This window comes from Nipponia nippon, unplaced genomic scaffold, assembly GCF_047370975.1.
Source record: "Nipponia nippon isolate SJK-2023a ecotype South Korea unplaced genomic scaffold, ASM4737097v1 scaffold_39, whole genome shotgun sequence".
In the NCBI taxonomy this organism is placed as follows: Eukaryota; Metazoa; Chordata; class Aves; order Pelecaniformes; family Threskiornithidae; genus Nipponia; species Nipponia nippon.
The window spans coordinates 306886-330048 of NW_028262357.1; the positions used below are offsets into that span (position 1 = coordinate 306886).

The 23163-nt window shown below is 39.6% G+C and overlaps 1 protein-coding gene across 2 annotated transcripts in view; it reads left to right on the top strand.

Moving 5' to 3' along the window:
* RANBP3L (RAN binding protein 3 like) overlaps positions 1 to 22539 on the top strand; it is a 34123-nt gene extending 11584 nt beyond the window's left edge. The window contains exons 5-15 of one of the 2 annotated variants that reach the window (XM_087773304.1): positions 347 to 421; positions 1558 to 1632; positions 2285 to 2409; positions 2910 to 3013; positions 8183 to 8267; positions 9376 to 9475; positions 10604 to 10734; positions 11669 to 11789; positions 12398 to 12540; positions 16252 to 16444; positions 19936 to 22539. In XM_087773304.1, the coding sequence (XP_087629430.1) occupies positions 347 to 421; positions 1558 to 1632; positions 2285 to 2409; positions 2910 to 3013; positions 8183 to 8267; positions 9376 to 9475; positions 10604 to 10734; positions 11669 to 11789; positions 12398 to 12540; positions 16252 to 16444; positions 19936 to 19979 (1196 nt within the window). In that variant the 3' untranslated portion in view covers positions 19980 to 22539. The remainder of the gene's footprint in view (positions 1 to 346; positions 422 to 1557; positions 1633 to 2284; positions 2410 to 2909; positions 3014 to 8182; positions 8268 to 9375; positions 9476 to 10603; positions 10735 to 11668; positions 11790 to 12397; positions 12541 to 16251; positions 16445 to 19935) is intronic. The other variant, XM_087773305.1, reaches the window with a different exon arrangement.
* Positions 22540 to 23163: the final 624 nt, after the last annotated feature.

Here is a 23163-nt window from a genome sequence, read left to right on the forward strand (position 1 = left end):
CAGGAGGAAGCTTCAGTGTTTGGCCTCTTGATTGTCTACGCTGCTTAACTGATAGCTCACTCCCTGGTTCTGTTTCGAACCTCTCCAGCTGGTGGTCTCCAAAACAGAGCTGTTACAGAGTGGACTAGATGTAAGCAGTGTGCCTGAGCCAGGCCACTTGGCCTGAGAGACCTCTCTGATTCAGCACTGTAGATATAACCTAACAGTCTACTTCAGAAAGCTGGTAGCTAGCAGATAATAATTTATTCTACTGCCAATGAAGGCATGACATCAAATTGGCTAATCTTAAAATTAATCTTTTCTTTTCCTCCAAACAAATAATAATTTCAGTCTCTTATCCTTTCAGATACAACTCTCGCTCAGAAAAGAGGGAGATCATCTTCCTTTACCATCCTTCCTACCTTCCCGCCCTCCCAGCCAGGTAATTAAAAAAAAAAAAGAAAACAGCAAACCCAGTAATACTTATGTAGAAAAGCAGATATTAGCTAAAATAAAGAGGTGTACAGAAATGCTTTTTTGCAGGACAGAGCTGGAGTGCATTGGACTAGGCTGGTATTTGGACAGGAGAAAGGAATGTTTTAGGAGGAGGGCTGGCAGTGCAATAGAAGAAATGTTTTTTGCATTTGGTGTTAGGGAATCCTACAGTGCTGGGGAGGAATCTTTGAATAATTTGCAAATAGGCATTTACCCAGTGTAGTATAAATTATACTTGAAAAAACAGAATGGAGTTAAAGTAATTACATTAATCAGTTTGCTTTCAATTCAATGGTGATGGTTCCTGTAGGAATATCATTTTCTGTCCTAGGAGCCTGTCTTCCACCTTACCAGTGATCCTAGAAGTATTCTCCCGCTTACCACTAATGGGAACGATGGAGTGGTCTTAAATCCTAGTCTATGTCTCTTACCAGAGACAGGTCCTTGACAGACATTGGCATAAAGGATTTCTAAACAATCTTAACAATGTTATAGCAACAAACTACACTCTTTCTGCAATGAAAAGGTAGCGCTTGTGTGTAGAGTATCAGTTGTGTCATTTTACAGGATGTGGTACATGGTTGCCATCATTTTCTGGCTGGTGTCTGGTATCTTTATTAGAACAGTGAAAGCATCAGTTGTTCACTGCCATCATTATAGTAAGTTATGAAAGCCTTTTTATCAAAACAGGTTGGGGCACATTTGTTTATTCCCATGTTCTTGAGCCTCATTTACTCATCTTAAAAATGACTAAGACGGGGCCAGATAGCATTGCCATTTCAATAGCTTTTGCAAACCAGCAGCACCTGGTTTTCAAAGCTGAAGAAGGATTTTACAAGGTTAAAACATCCGTTAATATCTAAAAGACTTCTGTCTCTGACATAGCCAGAAAACCCGTGGTGCCTTCTGTGCCTAAGTCTACCCACCTGTAAAATGGAGACAGTATCTCAGAGATCTTCTTTAGATGGATAGCTTGGAATATTGCTCAGGTACTACCAAAATAGGGAGGGGTTACAGAAACATGAATTAGTAATTAAAATCTGTTATTACTCATAATTAAACTTTAAATTCCTTGTTCTGTAGTAAAGAAGAATAACATATTCATGACCTCAGCTCTTCTTCAAAGAAACCCTGACTTGATCAAAAGTACAAAAGAAGGTAACTGTCATTGCAATATTTCTTCACTGTAGTTCCACAAAGACGTTCTTAACAGATGCGGAAGACATAAAAATGGCAACTCCTCTCTATGCTGAGTGATAGGCTAAGTATGTTTATGAGGTTCATAAGTTATTTGTTTGACAGTGTAAATATCCTGTGAGCTCTGTTCTGAGCCTCTGCTCTGACTGCTTTATTTCTGAGTGGACTGAATATAATGTTGAATAGTGAAATTCCACATTTCTAACTGAATAACTGCTTCTGGAGAAGGCAATGAAGAACCCTCTTGGCATCTGCAGGTGCAGGATTAAATTTGAAGTACCAGAAGACAGATCTAACACCAAGCAGTAAATATAAGTATAAATATAAAGATATATTTAAATACATAAATACAAATATATTTTATAAATATAAATAACTATATTTTTGTATATAATGCATTACCTTTGTATTCTGATAGGATAACGGGTTGGTGTCACTGCAGAGTTGTGTATTTTGGAAGGGATTACAATTTTTCAGAATATATAGCAAGTAAACAACAATAAATGTTGTTATATGCTTTGAAGCTTTCAGTTAAAGAGGCAAGACACATAGGTATGAATTAGATGTGAAGAAAAAGTCTCTGTTTGAATATTTTGTCTTTGTATTTTGCAAGGATCCTTGTCACAAAGTCAACTGCGGAATGTCATTAGACCTGCCATTTTACAACCCCCACAAGCCCTGACCTGTCCTGAAAATCCTGTAGTATCTCTAGTAAGTAAGAAAGAAGCACATGCTCAGGTAAAAAGAAAAGTAATTTTTCTGGCTAATATATGTTTGTTGCTCAAATTAAAAAAAAAAACAACAGTGCTGTTTTAAAGCAGTTAATTGTTCCACTGCATGATTTTCAAGAAAGTTCCTATATCAGTTTCAGTGGAATTGATGGATCACTGACATGATGTGAACTATTAAACTTGGGCTGACTGTGTTTGAAAAAACATTTCTTCTCTGCAGGCTGTCTCAACTTTCAGATGTCAGGGTTCTGTGGGCAAATCAGCTTTGGGGGTCTTTTGGATTTTGTTTATTTAGAAAGAAACATTTTAGCATTTTGATTAAGGGCACTAGCTTAGTACACAGCTGGAGGAAGCTCTGCCAACTACCACACACACACGCGCGTGCACACGCACACGTGTGCACACACACGCGCACATATACGTCAGTGACTCTGGACTTCTGGCAGATCTTTTTATAGCAGAAAATAAGCTTGGTCTAATTAATTCATCTGGTTTTATTATTCTTAGCTATCTGAAGACAGCTCTTACTCCTCAGCTGAGAATTCATTAAGTTCCAAAACAGCAGCGAGCTCACCTACTACCATGAATCTTTCTAGTTCTGAAACAACACAGTAAGTTTTTATTTATTATATTACTACACCATTTTGTCACTTGGCCTATGGCATGCCCTTTTGTCCTACACATCTAACATGGTACTAAGCCCGTTCTACCTACACCCACACAGTGCTCACCGAATCATAGAATCATAGAATGTCCTGAGTTGGAAGGGACCCACAAGGATCATCGAGTCCAACTCCTGTTCCTGCATAGGTCAACCCCAAAATTCACACCATATGTCTGAGGGTGTTGTCCAAATGCTTCTTGAATGTTGTCAGGCTTGGCGCCATGACCACCTCCCGGGGGAGCCTGTTCCTGTGCTTCACCACCCTCTGGGTGCAGAACCTTTTCCTAATGCCCAACCTCCACCTCCCCTGGCATATCTTCCTGCCGTTCCCTCGGGTCCTGTCACTGGTTGCCAGGGAGAAGATATCAGCGCCTGCCCCTCTTCCTTCCCTTGTGAGGAAGCTGCAGACCGCGATGAGGTCCCCTCTCAGTCTCCTCTTCTCCTGGCTGAACAGACCAAGTGACTTCAGCCGCTCCTCATGCGGCTTCCCCTCTAAACCCTTCATTATCTTCATGGCTCTCCTCTGGACACTCTCTCGTAGCTTCATATCCTTTTTGTACTGTGATGCCCAAAACTGCACACAGTACTCAAGGTGAGGCCACACCAGCGCAGAGCAGAGCGTGACAATCCCCTCCCTCGACCAGCTAGCGATACAGTGCTTGATGCACCCCAGGACACGGTTGGCCCTCCTGGCTGCCAGGGCACGCTGTTGGCTCATGTTCAACTTGCCGTCGACCAGAACCCCCAGATCCCTACCACTGGTGTTTGTGTGTGGTGCCAGGATTTGTGGGTACTGACATGAACTCTGTATGCCATAAGAAATGGACTCCTGCCAGGAATTAATCTCTGTGGGACGGTTTGTTTCTCATTAGCCACCCCTAAGCCAGAAACTATTTTGGTTTGCCATTTCATGCACCTTTGGCAGTTCAAAATATGTCCCAGTTTTGAATGTTTACAGTCATCTTTGTGTCCCTTTGGAGAATTCTCTTCTGATTGCATAGCTGCTGCATCTCATAAATAGATGCAGAGAAATTCAAGAATTACCAAAATATGTCAGCATATTGGACCCAGGAGACATGAAGAAAACCATACAGGACTGATTTGGAAGACAAGGTGAATGCTGCAACTGATGCTCTACTTCGGTGCACAGGCCAGAATTTCTGGCCTGAACAGCTAGCTGTGATGATTGTGATAGGGTGGCATCTTTGTGCAGGCGTGGGTTGACCAGCACGGACTTTGGAATTTCTGCATGAGGAAGCTGACTTCCTTGGACTAGGATGTTGCCCCATGGCCTTGCCTCTCTATATGACTGAAAGAGCTCATACTGGTGCAAAAGTGGGCTACTGCCTCTCTCTGGAGACTGGCTCATGAGAATGTTAGGTTCTGTTGTTAGCCAGCAGGTTATATCTTGTGGATATTAATACTGCTTTCTGATGGTTGATGAGGGTTATTTACGTGGAAGTTGTGAGCATCAGGAATACACCTGTGATCAGTTATGATGAGAGAATGACATTTCAAAATTGTTAGGGCCACAGATAAGAGATTTTTGATGTTGCCTCCTTTCCCCCTCCCGCGCAAAGAGGGCAGAGAACATGTTAACTGCAGAGGAGTCTATTCCAGTCCTCTTCAGGGCTGGATGGGCCACAGGTAAAGGTTCCTGCACACAACGTTTGGGGTGCACAGTGCCAGGGTTCTGAGGAGATAAGGGATTTTTAGATGCACAGACAACTTAGATTCTTAATCCTTATCAACAAGAAGAGTATCATTAGAGGGCAGATGCTCACTGTGATTTTGGAAGAGCCAGCCTGTCCTTTTCTATCAAAATGCTGTGATGATGCCATGTAAGGACGACATGGAGCCATACAGCATGCTGGATTTGGAGCAGATTCGGAATGATGGTAATGCACACACTGGAAAAGCTAAAGGGAAGATGGTACTGACTTCAAAATCAGTTGGTATTAATACTCTACCTTCTGCCACCTGCACAATATCTAGGAAAAGATAAGTGAGTGGCTTTCTCTTGTGAAGTAGATTGATAGAGAAATGCAATGCAGTGTTTCAGTGCTGACAAGTTACAAGACTTAAAAGTGCTTATGGTATTTCTTTTTCTTTTCTTTTTTAAAAGAGGAATTGCTAATCTGCTTGGGGTATTTGTGACTCATTAATTCTGTATATTGCAATTGTGGTAAATGTTGGTTTATTTGACAAGTTGAAAACTAATTTAAATACAACTAGGTGCTTACTGCTCTTCTGAGATTGCAGGGGGGTGTAAGTGCCACTCTTCTGACCTGTATTAAGTGGCTGATGCTTTAAAATACTTCAGTAAAGTCTTTTTGGCATAGCTGTTTTCTCATAGAAAACTTGATTACAGGTATTCAAGCAAACAACTTTATTAAACTCCATATACATGCTAAACAATAGTGAACATTGCAGCCAGACCTGCTTATTGCTAAGACAAGATTTTTCTAGATTTGTTTTTAATTTTCAATCAATGTGTAACTATTGACATTTACCTACAAAGAATAAGATGCAGAGAGACTCAACAGCAGGGATTCCTGCTGCCTGCAAACGTTCCTCTTACCTTCCCTCCTCTTCCACCTCTTCTTCTCTGTATATGGATCTGTATAGAGATGAATGAAAATGGTTTGTTAGCCCTCTGCAGTTGCTGCAGCTGTCCATGTCCCAGGAAACCACCAAGAGTTCCATTTCCTGAACTGGCTGCAGTAATGAACGGAAAAGAAGAAATTTGCAGTTTCTCAAGTCTGATTAAAAGCTTGGAAAGGAGATTGTGTTCTAAGTGACAGAAATACAATGCTGGGAAAACGCAGGCTTCTGGTCATGTATTCAGCTTTGCACAAGGATTTGCTTGGAAAACTGCAAGGGTTCAAGGCCAGCACTGGAACTGGCAGTTACTCAGACCCTTCTGGACACTCTGAGAAGGACAGTACCTGGATCTACTCCCTTTCCATAGTCCCTTTCCAGTATCTTACCCACATTTCTCCTTCTCTCATTCTTCTTTGTTACTGGTCATTCCCTGAATTTGGTGCCTCTGTTTTGCATCTCCATGGCAATGTCATCCCTGGCACACTTTGTTCTTGTCCTGCAGCAACATAAGCGTATTGATGTTTTAGTAAGACTTCGAGGCTGACACTTCATTAACTGTCTGGGAAAAGAAAGATCCTGCACTGATTACTTTTTCCTTACATTGCTGAAAATAATAAAAATCTGTTTCCCACATTATTTCTTTGAGACAAGGCTATAGTTTCCGGTTTTTAGCTCTTCTGGAGTGCTATCCTTACTAAGTTGCTACTGGAGCAGCCTAGAAGTAGCAGATGAACTTTCAGGATGGAAATTGATCACAATTCAGTGAATTTTAGTGGGGAGTTTTCTTAAGGATAAGAAACTCATTAGTTTAAACACACTTCAAATTCCCTGTTCATGGCCCAAAACATGTATGAAAGGCTTCAAGGCTGAAAGGAGACAGATTTTCTGATTTCTCTTTATTGTTCGCTCTTAGTTTTAGCAACACATCAAGTGTGAGAATGTTAAGGACTATTTTTTTCCTTAAGTGTAAAATGGAGATAGCTTCTACTTGGGAATTCCTTCATCCTATGTGAAGAGATTTCAAGCACACTGTAGTTGTGAACAAAGAAACTAAGTTTTAGAGGCAATCATCAAAGTTCTGGCAATAAACCCAGCTTATTAACAGGAATATCCTCTGCATGACGTATGTGCCGTTAAGCCCTCCCAAGGGTGATAAATGATCTGGAAGAGCAGATAAGGGGTGCTGAAGTATGCAGTTTGTGACAGAACATCAGATCATCTTCCTGCCAAGTCGTCCCTGTGGAATAGAAAGAGACAAGAACTTGGATGGTTTTGCCTTTGCCAGCAAGAGATGCAGTGATTCTTCTCTACACAAAGCACGAACAACCTATAACCCCTTTGTAAAAGAAAAAAAAAACAACCAAAAAACCAAACAGCAGCAGGAACAACTTCTACACAAAGAAGTTTACAAGGACTTTTCTAGTGACTTTTATAAAAAATGGATCCTGTTAATTTACAGTGGTTATGTAATTAGCAGGTCAAATCACAACTCTACTTATTTTAGAATATTCTTGAATGTAATCCACAAGTAATATACTTTTTATAAGTTGTGACTATGTCACTACGTAAAAACGCATTCACCTTCTCTTAAAACGTCTTGAGAGGTAAGAGGCTAACCGAGACTAGTTAAACTCAGGGTGGCAATGCAAAAAATTAATGTTTCTTATCTGGAAAACCTGAGACATGGAAAAGGGGACAGAAAAGAAGGACAAGTGTTGTTTTAATGTAGCTTCTGCCAAAACAAGTCACACTCGAGATCCTAAACGTAAAGTGATTTATCTACTGTATGAAATTTTCTCCCAAATCTGTATTCCCCAAACTATAGTGGGCCAGTGCCAAAGGATTGCAAGAATGTCATTTTCCTCAATTCTTATTTTAAGCTTATCTATGGAACAGGTCATTGAAGAATGGAAAGAAGATCTTTCTTTCCTGTTTTAGTTACACCTCATCATAAGCCATCTGCTATCATGCCGTTACATTTTTGCAGTATTTATGTGAATTGAAAGTGTGTGCATTAGAATACACTGCCTCTCCTCTGCCTTTCCAAGACGTCAGGTGGATGACCAAGGAGTGCCTGTAACGCACTGGGGAGTACCTTATTCTGAAGGGTACCAGAGCTGCACCAACATGAAGGGATAATTGTTAATTGTTGGTAGTCTTTCAGTGGAGCGAAAGGAAACAGGGAAACAAATGTAACTTATTAAAGTTTCTCGAGTAAGATACTTCCCTGAGGAGGAGGAGGCATATTGTTTTGCTTCTTGTTCTTTGCTTTTAACAAACATCCTCAATAATCTTAATGAAATACAGTGTAATACTCTCTGTTCCTCTTGTGAAATGTTATGCTGAGAATATTCTCAGATTCTCTTAAAGAATTTGTCTGATTACTTAAGTGGTCACTTTTTGTTTGTCTTTAATGTAAGATGTGGTAAAGTAAATGCATGAACTTATTTATATTCTTTACAAAGTTCTAAATAGTTCTAAATCACATTCTTATGTTATTTTGTTCCCACAGAAGTCAGTTGTTTGAAGACAGAAATGTACAGAACAGCCGCAATTCTGATTTTGTGTTTGGAGAAAACATGGTTGAGAGAGTTTTGGTAAGCTCTGTAAATGCTGGCAGACTTTTTATCAGGGTTCATGGCGTATGAGTATAATTTTTTTCAGAGATTGATTCTTTTTAGCCCCTCCTGTTCTTCTAAAGATGTGCGTAAATATGATTCCAATGACTGTTGAGGAGAAAATATCTAAATATTAGCTGTAGGAGGGGTAGGCATCCCTGTGTTCCCCATCCTAGATAAGTACTTTAATTACTAACCCATACCAGTATGCACTTCTTCTCTTTGGCTCATTTTTTGACCTGAAAAAGGGTTTTTTATATATTCCATGTAAAGTGGGACAGCCGCAATACAAGATAAAAGAATGTGCTCCCCACCGCTCTAAGTTTCCATCGTAACTGTTAAGAGATGGGAGAAATTAGTATGAGGGAAAACTGAACACCCATCCTAGATAGTGCCCATGTTAAACTATATGGTGCATGCTGTGAGACAGCTTAGTGGATCAAGTCCTGAAGGAAACTCAGACAAAAAGGTGGTTCCCAACCTGAGGACTGCACCACTTAAAATGGAATTGAAATTCAGTTTCTAGTAGAAGTAGAATGAAAACAGTATGCATATCTGCCAGTGAAAAAGCTTGGCAATCATAGGTCTGGGTTATGACTTCTGAGCAGGGTTTAGTTACAAGGTAGTTGAGCGACTGAGCATTCTCGGGAGCCAGAAGCATTTATTTAGACCTACCTAAGAAACTCTATCTGCAAAAACTGAAGGCCATTGAAATTTTTAATTCCTCTGAGGTTAACTTTGTGGTGTATGGGAATTTTAAACTATTCTTCTGGGGTTTACGTGCTTAAACTGGAAATTAGCTGGTACTTAAATATCTACGTCTTTCAGTGGATTTAAATCCTAGTCCAGGATCCATACAACGAGGCTATTCTTCTTGGTGGAAGAATGATGTACTGGTTTTATAATAATAAAATTATTTCCACTAGAGACTGAAATTGTATCATCTGGGTCAGTTTTTGCTCTTAAGATATTACCATTGCTAATCTTCAGCCTAGCATGCATTAAATGATTCAATGTTCTGTTTGATATGAAGTAACATGGCCATTGTATTGAAATAGGAATTCTTATTTCGCCTGTTTTTTTCTAGAGTCCTGAAAAGCACCCCAAGCCGTGTAATGAAGCTGATTCATACAAAGGAGAAATAACATCTGTGTACACAGAATCTTTTCATGTCAGTCCACAAAGAAGTAAGCACACTCAGCAAACAAGTACAGTTAGCTTTATTATTATATGTTTTGCTGTATCTTAGAGGATGTCAAATGAGTCGTGGTCAATATTTTTCATCTATTCTCAAGCTGTCCAGTCACTAGTACACTTGCACTATGTGTCAAAATCTGTGTTCAGAAAGCAGATACAGTTTGGTTTATGACATTTGAACTGCACTAATTTCAGAATGAATGATCTAAGTTACTCAAGAAAGGATAGTGTTTTACAGATTATAGATTATTATTGTTCATTATTTGAAAAAAATGCAGTGAACTTTGTGAATGCCTTTTACACCACATTTTTGAACTACAATTTTAAGCTGTTGCCTGCTTGTATTTTGTGACTGCTCATAGAAATTACTTTGCCATATTTGTATCCCAGTTGTAGGACTGAAACTTCCATACAGACAGATTTCAGGGGCTGTTTGTGACTCTGGTGTGAGCTTTTCTACTAGGCAAGCCATGTAAACTTAGGTTGTGAGGGAATCCTAAGTAGGCCCCTATCTTGAGCCCTCTTGCCAAACTTTGTACCCCTGTTTACTAATGGAGGTACTGGATCCTCTTATTTTGTATGAACATTCTTACAAGTAAAAAAAAAAAAAAAAAGAAATTAAAGCCTATGGAAAATGTATATAGATTATGCAAATATACAAAATTTTGTAACAACGTTGTTCCTTTCAGATCTTGTCCTTTCATGTTCCTGTCAAATATTCATTGTATATATGTTACTATTATGAATATTGGGACATATGTCTTTCATTATTTATTAATAAGCACAGCAATATGACAGACCAGTTTCATTTGGAAAATCAACTTCTAATTATTTAGGACTTGTTTCTGCAAGTTGTCCATTGGGGTGAACCTCTGCAACTGCAGAGAGCCCTGTTCAATTCAAAATGAGCCTAAACAGGTGAGACATTTTGCAGTATTCCAGCCTTTTCCCTTTTCTCTTCTATTTACTGCTTTGGCCAAAAACTTATTAAACACTAAATAATATCAGACACCACAGGGATTACTGAAGTCACAGGCCATCCTATGTGCTAGTTTTGTTATCGTGAAAATACTCCCTGTACAGAAAGGATTTCCTTTTTTTTTTTTTTTCACTTACAGAAACAGTTTTGTTGAGGAATGCAACACTTAATGAATCAGCAGCTGCTTGTATTTCCAAGCCAGTGGAGAAAATTCTGTTAGATAAAGTTGAAGTTATAACTGGAGAAGAAGCAGAACACAATGTATTACAGGTGTGTATTTCATAAAGCCTTGATGGCGAGCAGTTTTGTTGTTCAAAAGAACATCTACATCTATTACGGATTGCAGCAATCTGAAAATAACTTCAGTTTATATTTTCAATTTTCACTTTTTTAAGATATGCCTCTGCTAACTCATTGTTCTGTAGGCTGATATTTTCTTTTTATATTACATTTGTTCATTTTATAGTCCCTTTCAGTAAGTGACTGCTTCGGAACTTCATTCTACAGCTGTATTTTATAAGCACCCACACAGTATACCAACAGTAACTAAAACGTCAAAATTGGAAGTGATTTGAGTAAAGATTTTTTTATGACAAAACTTTTTTGGGAAAAAAGCAATGTGTTGTCAAAGTAATTAGTTTTATAGTTCATCTAAAATATCAATTATCTTTCTGGCCCAGCAGGACGTATCTTGCTATTCTTCATCTTCAAACTGTTATTTTCTCAGAAAATATCAATGATGTATATGATTTTAAAAATCTTAACATTGAAAGTTACATTATTTTATCACTGATTAAATCTTCTGTCTTGTGAGAACATGGAAGTTTTACTTGCTTTGCAGTAGTACTCTCCTAGTAGTGGTACTGGTGTCCTGGGCTGCGTAATGTTTCTAATGAGTGAGGGTATAAGATTGTAGAACACTTGCAAAAAATTCAGCTGTGTTAGTGGATATCACAGATGAAGAGTTAATGAAGATGAAATAATTGAAAAAGTAAACTGGGATTCGTGCTGAACCAGAAAGTTTAGCACAGATCTGGGAGCCATTTCATTTTAAGTAATAATGGTGATACATCTATATATCTATCTCTTTAATACATCCACATGCATGTGTACAGGCCATATCAAAAGGTTTAAAAACATAAAAGTTTTAGAACCAGTAAAATTAACATTGGCTGGCAGTTTCCATCATGTATTTCTCTTTCAGATCAACTGCAAGCTCTTTGTATTTAATAAGCTTTCTTTAACCTGGATTGAAAGAGGCAGAGGATCCCTGAGGCTTAATGACACTTCTAGCAATAAATGTGGAATGTTGCAGTCAAGGCTAAGTAAGAATTAAATAACGAAGTAACACATAGACAAAACACTAAATAACTTGTACTATTGCTGACCAAAATAAGTTTATCTCAGAACATTTAAAACTGAATAGCTAGTTTTATTTAAGTTAAGTTGCTGGGAGTATTTTTAACATTGCCTGATAAAGTTAGCTGCGTTACGGACTGAGGCACTGGGCTTTTTTCACTCAGTTTGTACACTCACGCTTGCATATGTTGTTACGGTCTGTGTGTTTCTACTGCAATGTATCTTTAGCTCAGTCACCAGTCTGACAGTTGCTCTTTGTTGATTTTGCTTTTCCAGGAGCACTGTTTCAAGTAATTTCTGGAATGTTGTTTTTACTCTGCCGTCATTTTTTGTACTGTATTGCACAGTTTCTGAAGATTATTTGCTTTGTATGCCAGATGTATTGAAAGAAACTATAATGTATTTTGGCACTGAAAATAATAACAATAAAAAAAATCTCACCATGTCCAGTTTTAGACCAAATTAAGTGGAATAATTCATGAAAAGATTAGTTATATACAAGTGGTAGAGAAAACTGCTGCAGTAAAAATGAAGATGGTTCCAATGACTTGTCATATAAACCTTCTTATTTTAGTTATGCGAAATCAAGGCAGCTTGAGACTGATTCTCAACACCCGACTCTGGGATCAAATGGTGGTAGAAAGAGCAAACAGAAAGAGCCTGTGCTTCACTGCAACAGACCAAGAGGACCACTCTGTTCAAGTATTTCTAATTCAGGTAAGCAAGAGATAAAAACCCCACCCAAATCCCCATTTCATTTAGGATTCTGAAAACTTGCTGAGGCTTTGGTTTTAGCAAATCGCCTTTTATGCTCTGTCAGGCTATGCTTAGCTTAGCTGTTACATGGCATTTATTATGAAATGAGTTGGGAGTGCTAGCCCTTGGTATTTCAAAAAAAAAGGTGTGAAGATGGGATATGGCCTTAGGACAGACATTTCCAGGCTCTGTTTCACATAGCACTAATGGAATGGATATCGTTCCAGAGTCATATGCAGCAATTACTCTTTCTTACGGAAGAATTTCTACACAGGTAGTTACATATTCGTAAGTTACTCTGGTACAAGGCAGCAGCTTTCTGCCATGGTTCTCGACACAGTGCTTGCAATAATCCATCCATTGTAGGACCTCCATTCCTCAGCTGAGGAGAACACAGATTTTGTGATGTCACCTTATGTAAGACAATAGTCTTGGGGATCCTGGTTTCCTCTAGCAAGGGCTGACAAGTTGAGGATGGAAGTGTGGTGGACTTATTTGCAAATAAATAGCACATATGTCCTAGGCTGGGAAGTGAGAGCATCCATGTGAGTTTAAGGATATCTCCGGTTTCCCCAGTAGACCTTTCTGGGAAGGGTTCAGCCTCCTGGGCAAGAAAAATAAATCACCACCGCCAGGAAGCGCCACATGTCATACACAAGCAAAGCACCATGCACTGTATATGCAAGCGCTGTAAATCTATCACTTCCAAACAGTGATTGACTTAACTATGGCTGTGCTGCACAGCTGCTCTGCATGTAAGAATTAGAAATGTCCTGGATTTCCAGATGCGCTGCCGTTTTTCTAGCATATGTAGATCTAAACATTCCTGAAATTCTGTCCTGGCACTTCTGGACAGTAAAAAAAGACATGCATTAGGAAACCAAGACACATTACAGCCGTATGTATGTGGCAAGGGTTGCAGGAAGCTGCTTCTACAGTCGTCACTGAAGTGGCTGGTATCCATCCCTATAGCTGGTATCCAGCCAAACTAACACTGAGACTTTTGAGTGTGGAAGGCAAATTGGTCAATGTGTGAGACACCCAGCAGGCATCACCAAGCCTTGGCACGTAAATCAGGCTGGTCTAGTAGTCAGTGCAGCCCACTCCTCCAAGCCACCAGATATTTTTAACTGCCATTTAAATTTGTTTTTCCCATGCCACATGAATGAATGATACATTTGGTTCAGGGGTATTATCCAAAGAGCTTCTCATGAGTGAGGGAGAAGAGTCATATGATGCCGACTACAAAGGAGGCAGTCCACAGGACTCCATTAGGTTGGTCCGGTGGTACTCACCCAGGTTTGCGCAGAGGGCTGACCCTGCCCCCTCCCCTCATGCTTGTTTTTCCCTCCTCACTCTTGATGGCATTGGAATTTGTACAGCTATGAGTGAGACAGATCAGAGAACTGATCTGGGTGGTTTTGTTTGGTTTTGGGAAGTTAGTTGTTTAGCTTGATTTTATTCACCTGTGATCACCCTAATGGTGGTACTGGCACAATGGAGAGGGTAGAAATGAATAGTCAGAGGATGTATGGAGGTGAGTCTACCCCTGTTGGCAGAAATTGGAGTTCACATTAGGTTAAAGTGACAGAGGAACTCTGGCTTTTGAATGAATAAGTAGAAAGCTACAGATAGAAATGATCAGACTGAACAGCTGCCTTTTTCATATTTATGACCCTACATTTCCTGAAAAGCTGTGTTGTCTTGAGAGCTCGGATTTGTCCACTGAGAATTGCGTTTGTAGTTGAGACACCTGAACAACTCTGAATTGCTTGCTTCTTTGCCTGGCTGTAAGGAGAGAATTGTTTGCTGCTGCAAGTTTGGGTAGCACAGAAGGCAACCCTGATCTGCTGTTGCTTCCCAATTCGCATAGCTTTTCATAGAATCATAGAATCATTAAGGTTGGAAAAGACCCTTAAGATCATCGAGTCCAACCGTTAACGTGGCACTGCCAAGTCCACCACTAAACCATGTCCTCGAGCACCACGTCTACCCTTCTTTTAAATACCTCCAGGGATGGAGACTCAACCACTTCCCTGGGCAGCCTGGTCCAATGCTTGACCACCCTTTCGGTGAAGAAGTTTTTTCTAATATCCAACCTAAACCTCCCCTGGTGCAGCTTGAGGCCGTTTCCTCTCGTCCTATCACTCGTTACTAGGGAGAAGAGACCAACCCCCACCTCACTACAGCCTCCTGTCAGGCAGTTGTAGAGAGCAATAAGGTCTCCCCTCAGCCTCTTCTTCTCCAGACTAAACAACCCCAGCTCCCTCAGCCGCTCCTCACCAGACTTGTGCTCCAGACCCTTCACCAGCTTCGTTGCCCTCCTCTGGACACGCTCCAGGACCGCAATGTCCTTCTTGGAGTGAGGGGCCCAAAACTGAACACAGTACTCGAGGTGCAGCCTCACCAGTGCTTTTCCACCTGTACACACTGAAATGCGTCATTCCAGTCCAAACAAGATATATTTCTTCCTATGGCCAAGTGATACAGATAGAAATTACTCCACATGATGCACAGAAGTGGAGAATTGGGCTACAGAAGACCATATGCATTCTACCCTCTGCTAGATTATTTGCTTCATAAGAACATAAGAAGTACTCTACTGGCACTTCTGACAGTGCCCAAATGCAGCGCTCTTAGGAAGCACAAGCAAGCGTGGCCACTTTGTATGGTCTGTTCACCTCATCAGCCCCCAGCGTCCATGTGTTGTATTAGGCATATGAGAGCATGCACCCCTACTTGTTGCTTTTGCTGTCTATTTTATATTTGATTGTCCCTGAATTTTTCTAGTTCCTTTTTTAAATTTTTCTTACTATATTTTTGGCCTGTTGTTTTTAGTTTATGCTGTCTGTCCCCACTCTATCCTGAAGCAGCAAATTCTAGAAGTTTTTACTCACTCTGTGAAGAAGCACTTTCTTTTACACTGATCCTCTGCTTGCTTTCATTAAGCATACCGTAGTGCATTTATTGTGTGGTCTGATGAACAGCCGTACCATATTCAGTTTACCTACCTCTTTTATAATTTTGAAAACTTTAGTTATAGCCCCTTCTCCTCCTCCTCTTCAGACCAAAGAGTCTCCATTCTTCATAAGGATTTGTACCACACCCTTGATCATTGTTGGTGCCCTTCTCTTTACTTTCTTTAATTCTGCTATATCCTTGAGATGTGATGACCAGAACGGAACACAGTACTCAGGACATGGCTGCTCAAAGGTTTAAATTTTATAATCATAAACAATTTTTTGTAGTTAGGTTTTAAAGTTCTTATTTATTCTGTAAACCAAAATGCAACACCTATATTAACATTTCAGTGCTTTCTTAATTCTAGAATCATATTCAGGAATTGTCTGGAATATCAAGTACTCAGTACAAACTGAGCCATTCTTCAGGGGAAATAATAATTTTTAAGCTTGTGTTTCTTGTACCCATAGAGAAGATAATCAATAACTACATATTATAAACCTCAGACCACTTAAAGAAACGTGACATTATTTGCATTTAAATTTGTTTTCTGAAATGAATTATTAAGTGTGAATCTTAAACGGATTGTTTTGATTAAAAAGACAAAATACAGGTCTTTCATTACTTTTGAAAAGTTCTCAGTCAGCTCCTCTGTGAAAAATAGAGATTTTTCTCAGTTAGTTTGGACTGCATGCATTTTTTGTTCTGCAGGCAAGCTCAAAAGACACTGGATACCTGTATGCAGCAATACATCACCGCCTTGTGGCATTGCGAAGCGTTGCTGAGCAAGAGCCAGATGCTAATCAAGTAGACACAGAGTCAGAAATAGCTTTTCAGCCATTAAACTGTGATACCGATGATGAAGATGACGAAAAAATAACTCCAGTGAGCAGCAGTGGATCTGGTAAGCGGAAATTTTCCTGGGAATGCTGTATCCTTTCAGGGTATTTTCTTGTAAGCAATGAATAGTGTACTTTTTTTTTTTTTTCATGCTGACTATAACTTTCATCTGCTACAGATAGCCCTTTTCAGGTAGAAGAGGGTAATTCCTTTTAGTATTTTGACTTACTACTGCTAAAATGCAAGGTTTTGCCAGATAAAGTATCTACACATCTTTATAGCAGTGGAATACTCTTTTGACAAAAGGCTGAGGGTTAAGAAATTCTAATATTGTCAAGCTTTACTTAAAGGTTTCTTTAGTATATTTAAGTAGAAATTACTAGATGTATTGAGATACTAGTTGTTACTTGAGTAAGTGCAAGTTGAGTCTATTCCCATCAGCGCTTAGGTAGTTACTAATGGCTTCAAGCGTAAAATGTTTACCAAGATATTTATTATGCAGTGGTTAACTTCATTTAAAACACTGATTCTTGATCAGCTGTAACAACCACCTCACTAGGAAATTTTCAGGTCAAGATTTACACACCAGTTTTGCCAGCTTTCTTCAACGTAACAGAAATGTAGGCTCCTGAAAGTGAAGCACGCAACTAAAACAAGGGGCAAGCTGCTGACTTAATCCTACTCTAGAAGCTGTTAATACACCTCACAACGAGGCTGGGGTCACATTTGCAGAAAGCAAGGCAGAAACAGCTGTCAGACTTAAAAGCTCTTCTACCTTAGCAAAAGACAAGTCACATTTCTGGGGCGAATTCACTTGCTTGTGCCAAACTGCTAGAGCGGATACAGGAGCTGCCAATTATGTTCCATTTTCTAATAGAAGGACTACAGCAGGCATGTTTGAGTTGTTGCTCATAGCATTAGTTTCCCTTTTCAACTGAGTAACATACTGTCCTTATAAACTCTTCCTTTTAACAACTATTGAACAAATAATTGAATAATTTAACAAATAAAACAATGAAAAATGCTGATACGGCAATGTGTGAATGATTGGACAAAGAGTGCTCCCTGCTGAGGGAAATGCCACTGGCCTCAGACAGTTGCATGACTCTCCCCTTTCGGTTTTCCACTCCTTGGACTTGTAAACCTTACCTTCTTTGCTGTGTGGTAAATGTGCTTCAGCAAACAGAACAGATAATTCCCCTTAACCAGGCATATAGAATAGCCTAGTAAGGGAGCATGGCCTCCTGGGAGGCAAATGAGTTGTGGCTGACCCCTGTGGATAAAGAGCGCCTAGCACCCTACAGGTCTGTGTCTGGGGCGTGTTCTGCAACGAGTAACGTAATGTCAAAGAGTTGCCACTGCCTCCTCCTGCTTTGCTAACCATGGGTTTGGGGCTTTCCTCTCTGTCGGCAGAGCGGTGTCAGGTATGGGTGCAGACGGGGCCTTCTGGCTCCTGTTTTTCAGGCACCTTGACTACAGGCAGTTACAAATTCAGCACACGGGAGTACTGTGTTGCATTGCTAATATGCATAAACTCCATATACAGTTATTGCATAGACAGTTCTTTAATGTAGACACTGTGCAACTCTTGCAGGGTGCCCATCTCTTTCCACTGGCGGTACAAACAAACAAGTACCTACGTCAGGCTCAAAACATCATCCTGCCAGAATATGGATCTGTTGGACCACCAGCACCTAAGCTGGCCACTGGTAGCAGGTCATCTGAAGTCACTACTTAGACCCATAAGTGACTAAGATGTCTCCAAAAATGTTACTCCTTGCTTCTGACGCTTCTAAGAGATTTTACCATGTTTTCTTCATAGCCGTAAGGAGATTCTGTCCTTGCTCCAAAAGAATGCATTTTGTTTACATTTAGAAACAGGTGCTGTTTCCATCATGGTCATCAGAAATACCAGAAGGTCCTTAAAGTGTTGTAACCCCGTTACTATTTAGAAAGCACTGTTATTCCTTAGAGGCATAAGGCATTTCTTTCACAGGGGAGTACGAAATGTCAGTCATAGTAGTAGAATAGCATGGGGCTATAGGTAGGATGATTTCCATCCTTTTCCCTTCTCTGATTTTACAGGAATTTGTTTATTTTTATCCCCAAGGGGGAACAGAGAAGCTGGAAAAGTACATGTGAGGGACAAGGATGACAGTTTCACTGTCAAAGAAATGTTTTATGCATTATTTTTTATACTGCACCTCACCAATAACTCTCTCAAATCTTCTCCTAACTTCATCCTGATTGAGGGATCCTCTCTTTTGATTGAGGTGTTCTCTCTTTCCTGGCATGGAATTTTCTTTTAGAAGCTATTAGGGTGAATTCAAAGATGCTGGAGTCTAGGACTAGGTACGTCACAAGAAGTGTCTCCATACATAGTCATAGACCTTAAGAGAAAACCTTAGCGTGCAAAGAGACAGTGTGTCCTGTATGGGTCCACCAAGAATTGCATGGATTTTGGAGACTACTGGTGTTGAGAGCCGGACAGTATCGTATCACAGAAGTGCAACCTTTGTTTTATTTCAGAGATGTTTCCTAGTCCACTATACACGTAACTCCCATGTTGGCCTCATTAGGACTCTGTCATCTGCTGGTGTTTATCAAGATGTAAAATGTTGTGAGACCTTTTTTATTTTTAAGTAAGATACTCTTTAAAGTTCTTAAAGGAACTGCTGTTCAGCAACACCATAGGAACTCCTGAAAAAACTGCTATCTTTGTTCGACATTTCTTGTCAATTTAATTTAAATTCTTACCAATCGTTAAGGATTCCAAATCATAAATCTAACAAACACCCATGCCTGATAGTGATTAAAGCTGAGGAAAAGTTAAGAATTAACTTCTTTGTTGGAGTCCAAGTTTCTGTATTCTTTCCAGCAGGTATCAGTGACTTCTAAAGCAGAGAAGAAAAGACAACTCTCTGATTGGCTTTAGGTGCTGACATATCAGGAAAGAGAAGGGGGGGAAATTAGATCTAATATTCTGAGAAACACAAGGCTTTTCATTTCACCTGTAAGAGGTTTAAAACTTTTAGTAAGTATTTAGTGGTGGCCAGATGGTAGCAGCAATTTTTAAGCAGATACTGAGATAGTGATATTAATGTGTCTGGCATTGTATCTACTTTCTGCAGGTGAGCCAAAGCCACAGAGATTACGCACCAAAAACACCCCCGGGTAATTTATCATGACCAATGAGTTATTTGAAGATATGTTGGATTTCTCACAGTTCACTGAGCATCTATTATGAAGTGTTAAGACAGTGTTCCCCGTATAGAGCGAGGTGATTCGCATCCCAGATGCATTGTCCTATCTAGACATCTGAATCCCTAGTGCATATGTGCTTGTCTTTATTGACATGGGGGGTCACAGGCTTCATTCACTATTCACATGCTCAAATATTTGTGAATAATCCTGTGTTATCTAGCTAGATGTTTACCTAAACCAGGAACTGATCATATCCAAACTTTAACCTACTGCTTTGGTATTATGAAATGCTGGTTGTTTCAAAACATGAATACACTCAAATAAGCAAGACTTTTTAAAATTCTTTTTCAGATCATTCTAGATGGAACCGCAGGCAGCCTGTAGTCTGCTCATGACACCCACCAGAGGTTACAACAGCACGGCTGGGAACTCATCTTCCCAGAATGTCTAAGCTGACTCATCAGTCCCTGGAGGGAAGAAATCAGATGCATTTTGCTTTATGACTTTTCAGCAAAGATTATTTTCAGGGACAGCTTAGGTTTAATACATTGAGAAAGAACTTAAGATGCACTTTTGAGGATTCCGGTTGGCCTGCTTTGCACTGAGATGGGAATGACACAATGGCTTCCAATATTCAAGAAGTGTTACAAAGGCTTCAGATTTTAGAATTAAATATATTTAGATGCATTATTAAAGTGAGGAATTTTATAGGGAGTAAGTGTTTATTCATCATATTGATGGATAAAACCACATAACCATGAACTAATAATATATGTGAAGAGATATTTGTTACTTTTCATCTGTTATTTAAAATATACATTTGGAAAGATTTAAATCGGGCTTCACGAAAAACATTTATTTAAAATTGTGTAGTAACATTCAGCATCCTGTTTGTAAGTATATACAAGCAGAACTGGAGTGGCAGTTTAGCATGACCAAGGCCTATAGAAACCAGCCTTCATAACAAAGTGGTTTTTTTGTTTGTTTTGGAAATATCTGGAGTTGTATACTGGTTGTAGAATTTTGTTAAAGGGCAAAGAACCACGATCTGCCTTTACAGCTGTAAATACCAGGAGAATTCACCACAAAGAACTGCAAGCCAGTTCTAGGGGGCATATGAGTTTTAAGATCTGAAAGTGTATCTGCTTGCACTCATGAACACCTTTTCAGTTGCACGAAACAAGCACTTGGACTGTTAATTCTCCATTTGATATATGCAAATAAATGCATGCACAGTATAACTAGATATTTGCATAAAAATTTCTTTTAAATGTGTGAGATTATCTGAGATTACTTCTGCCTTAGCTGTAGCTATCCCTAAAGAGCATCACTGCTTGAAACAGATGAATGTTACACATCCTAATGTGTGCAATAATCCCAACAGTGCCAAAGACCCAGTCACTCTGTAAAAGTGATTCCACAAACTACTGCCTTCTACCTAACCATTCTCATGAGGAATTAGAAAAACGAACTCTCTCTAATGCCACCTGTGAATTAAGACTTACCGGATCATTCATAAGCCCATGCACAGTACAGACACCATTTATGCTCTGTGTTTTCTATTCATTCTGTCAAAAGATAAAGAAAATATGTCTATAACCATTCTGCTGCAACTTTCTGCTGCCTTGTATATTGTTGGTTACCAAATATTACTTCTTTGTCATCCTCAGAGCTGAAACAATGTTCTGAAGTATCTGAAGTCCTTTTAATTAAGGTAATTGTAATGATTTCTCAGTCTTAAAAGATGCATCACACCTGTAGAGTCAAATTACAATTTAGTTTTCCCATCTGAACATATGTATGAAGTTGGAAAAATAGCAGCTCCTTCCTGAATTCTCAGTGCCCTGTCAAGATTAGTATCCAGATGAAGCTGAACTAGCATCTGGAGTACGCTGAGTCCTAAATAGCCTGACAAAATTAGCACTTGTCTGACATTGATTTAGCATCTGGATGACAGTAAGCTTAAGTGGGACTGGATTTTTGCCTTCAGGACAAGGGGAGTGCTTCACAACAGAGCACTCGTGTCAAATAGTGAAGCACCGGGATTCTCTCTGACTCTTCAGTCTGCCGATAACAAAAATGTTCTTTCCGTCACTAGCTGTACATTGTGTCCTTCTCTATCTGCCTCACTCCTGACCATGACAACATTTGCATCACTGACCCTCATATTTCATTGCTGCAACTCAGGAACAAAGCTCCATGTTATAAAAACTTCAGCAGCTGTAAAACACAGCAGCCCTAGGTATTTAGCAACAGGTCATGGTGATAACTTTGCCCTGGAGTTCAGCTGGCTATGCACGGAATGCAGAGTTTGATTTCAAAGTCTCTCCTGATAATCAAAGCCTTCTGTGAAATAGCATTTAAGCACGTGAGTGCCATGATATCACTCCAAATTCTACTCCAGCTGTAAAATCCTTGGCAAATGAAGGAGCACTCCAGAGCAGGCACAACAGAACTTTTGCAGACATGGGACTTAAAGTTTGTCATTGGCTCCCACAGCATGACGAACAAGGCTTACGATCATTCACAAATAAACTCTCTTTTGATCTGCCCCTTCCCAAGATCGTTACATATATACACAAGTATACACACAAACACACGTGCTCATGCGCACACACTCTTAACCATGAAGCAATGTCTCCTAAAAGCTGAGGAGGAAAAGAGATGTTTAACTATTTTGAAGAGTTTGGATACTCTTTGGTTTGTGGTAATAGAGGACATATAAAGACATGTATGCAGAGACGTATTTATGGTATGAATTCTTACTCTTGAGATCGTAATACTTTATTTATTCTATTTAGTCTCATTGCACTAAAATTCATTGTTTCTCAAGACTGAAGGTATGCTAATATGTAATATATTAACTTGGTTTTAAAAAAAATGTAAAGTTTGTCATTTTATGACGGCTGGAGCAACAATTTCTATGTGTGAACAATAAACAATTTTCTTACAGCTTTAATTTCCATCTATCTAGTTGTCTTATTTTGTGTCCCAGTTAGAGGTTCCTACAGAGAGTTCCTTCCATGCTGCAGAATTTCAAGCCTGCTTTCCTAAGGAAATGAGATTTAAACAGTTGTGTACTCCATCCATCTACCTGTCAGACCCACTTCCAGCCCACTGTTCAGTGTCAGAAAAATTGGATGGGCGGTAGAAAGCTCAAAGGCAATTTAAGTTCTTCATGAAAATTGGCTGTTGTTGAGTGACAGAACTCAGAGGAAGGTATCCTTTGAGGAAAAAGTTTCAGGGTAAGCTTGGGATTTTCTGTGAGGCTTGTGGGGTTGAGTGGCATGTTCCAAGCTGCAGCATTGGCTGGGAGGGAGGAGAAAGGAAAAGCACGGAAGGATGGATACCTGGGATTACTGTGGCCTGAAGAGGGGTGTAGGGATGTGACCCAAATGCATATGAAACTAGACATCACTAATTTTGCTGTTTGTGGAGCAATCTGTTCTTCTGTGGTTTTTTTCCAGATTAATTCTATTTATTTATTTATTTCTAACAAATCCCAGTGATTAATTTCTATACATAAGGGATGCAGAGCTAGAAGCTTTTATGTATTAGTGCAGTAATAATTTTCAAAAG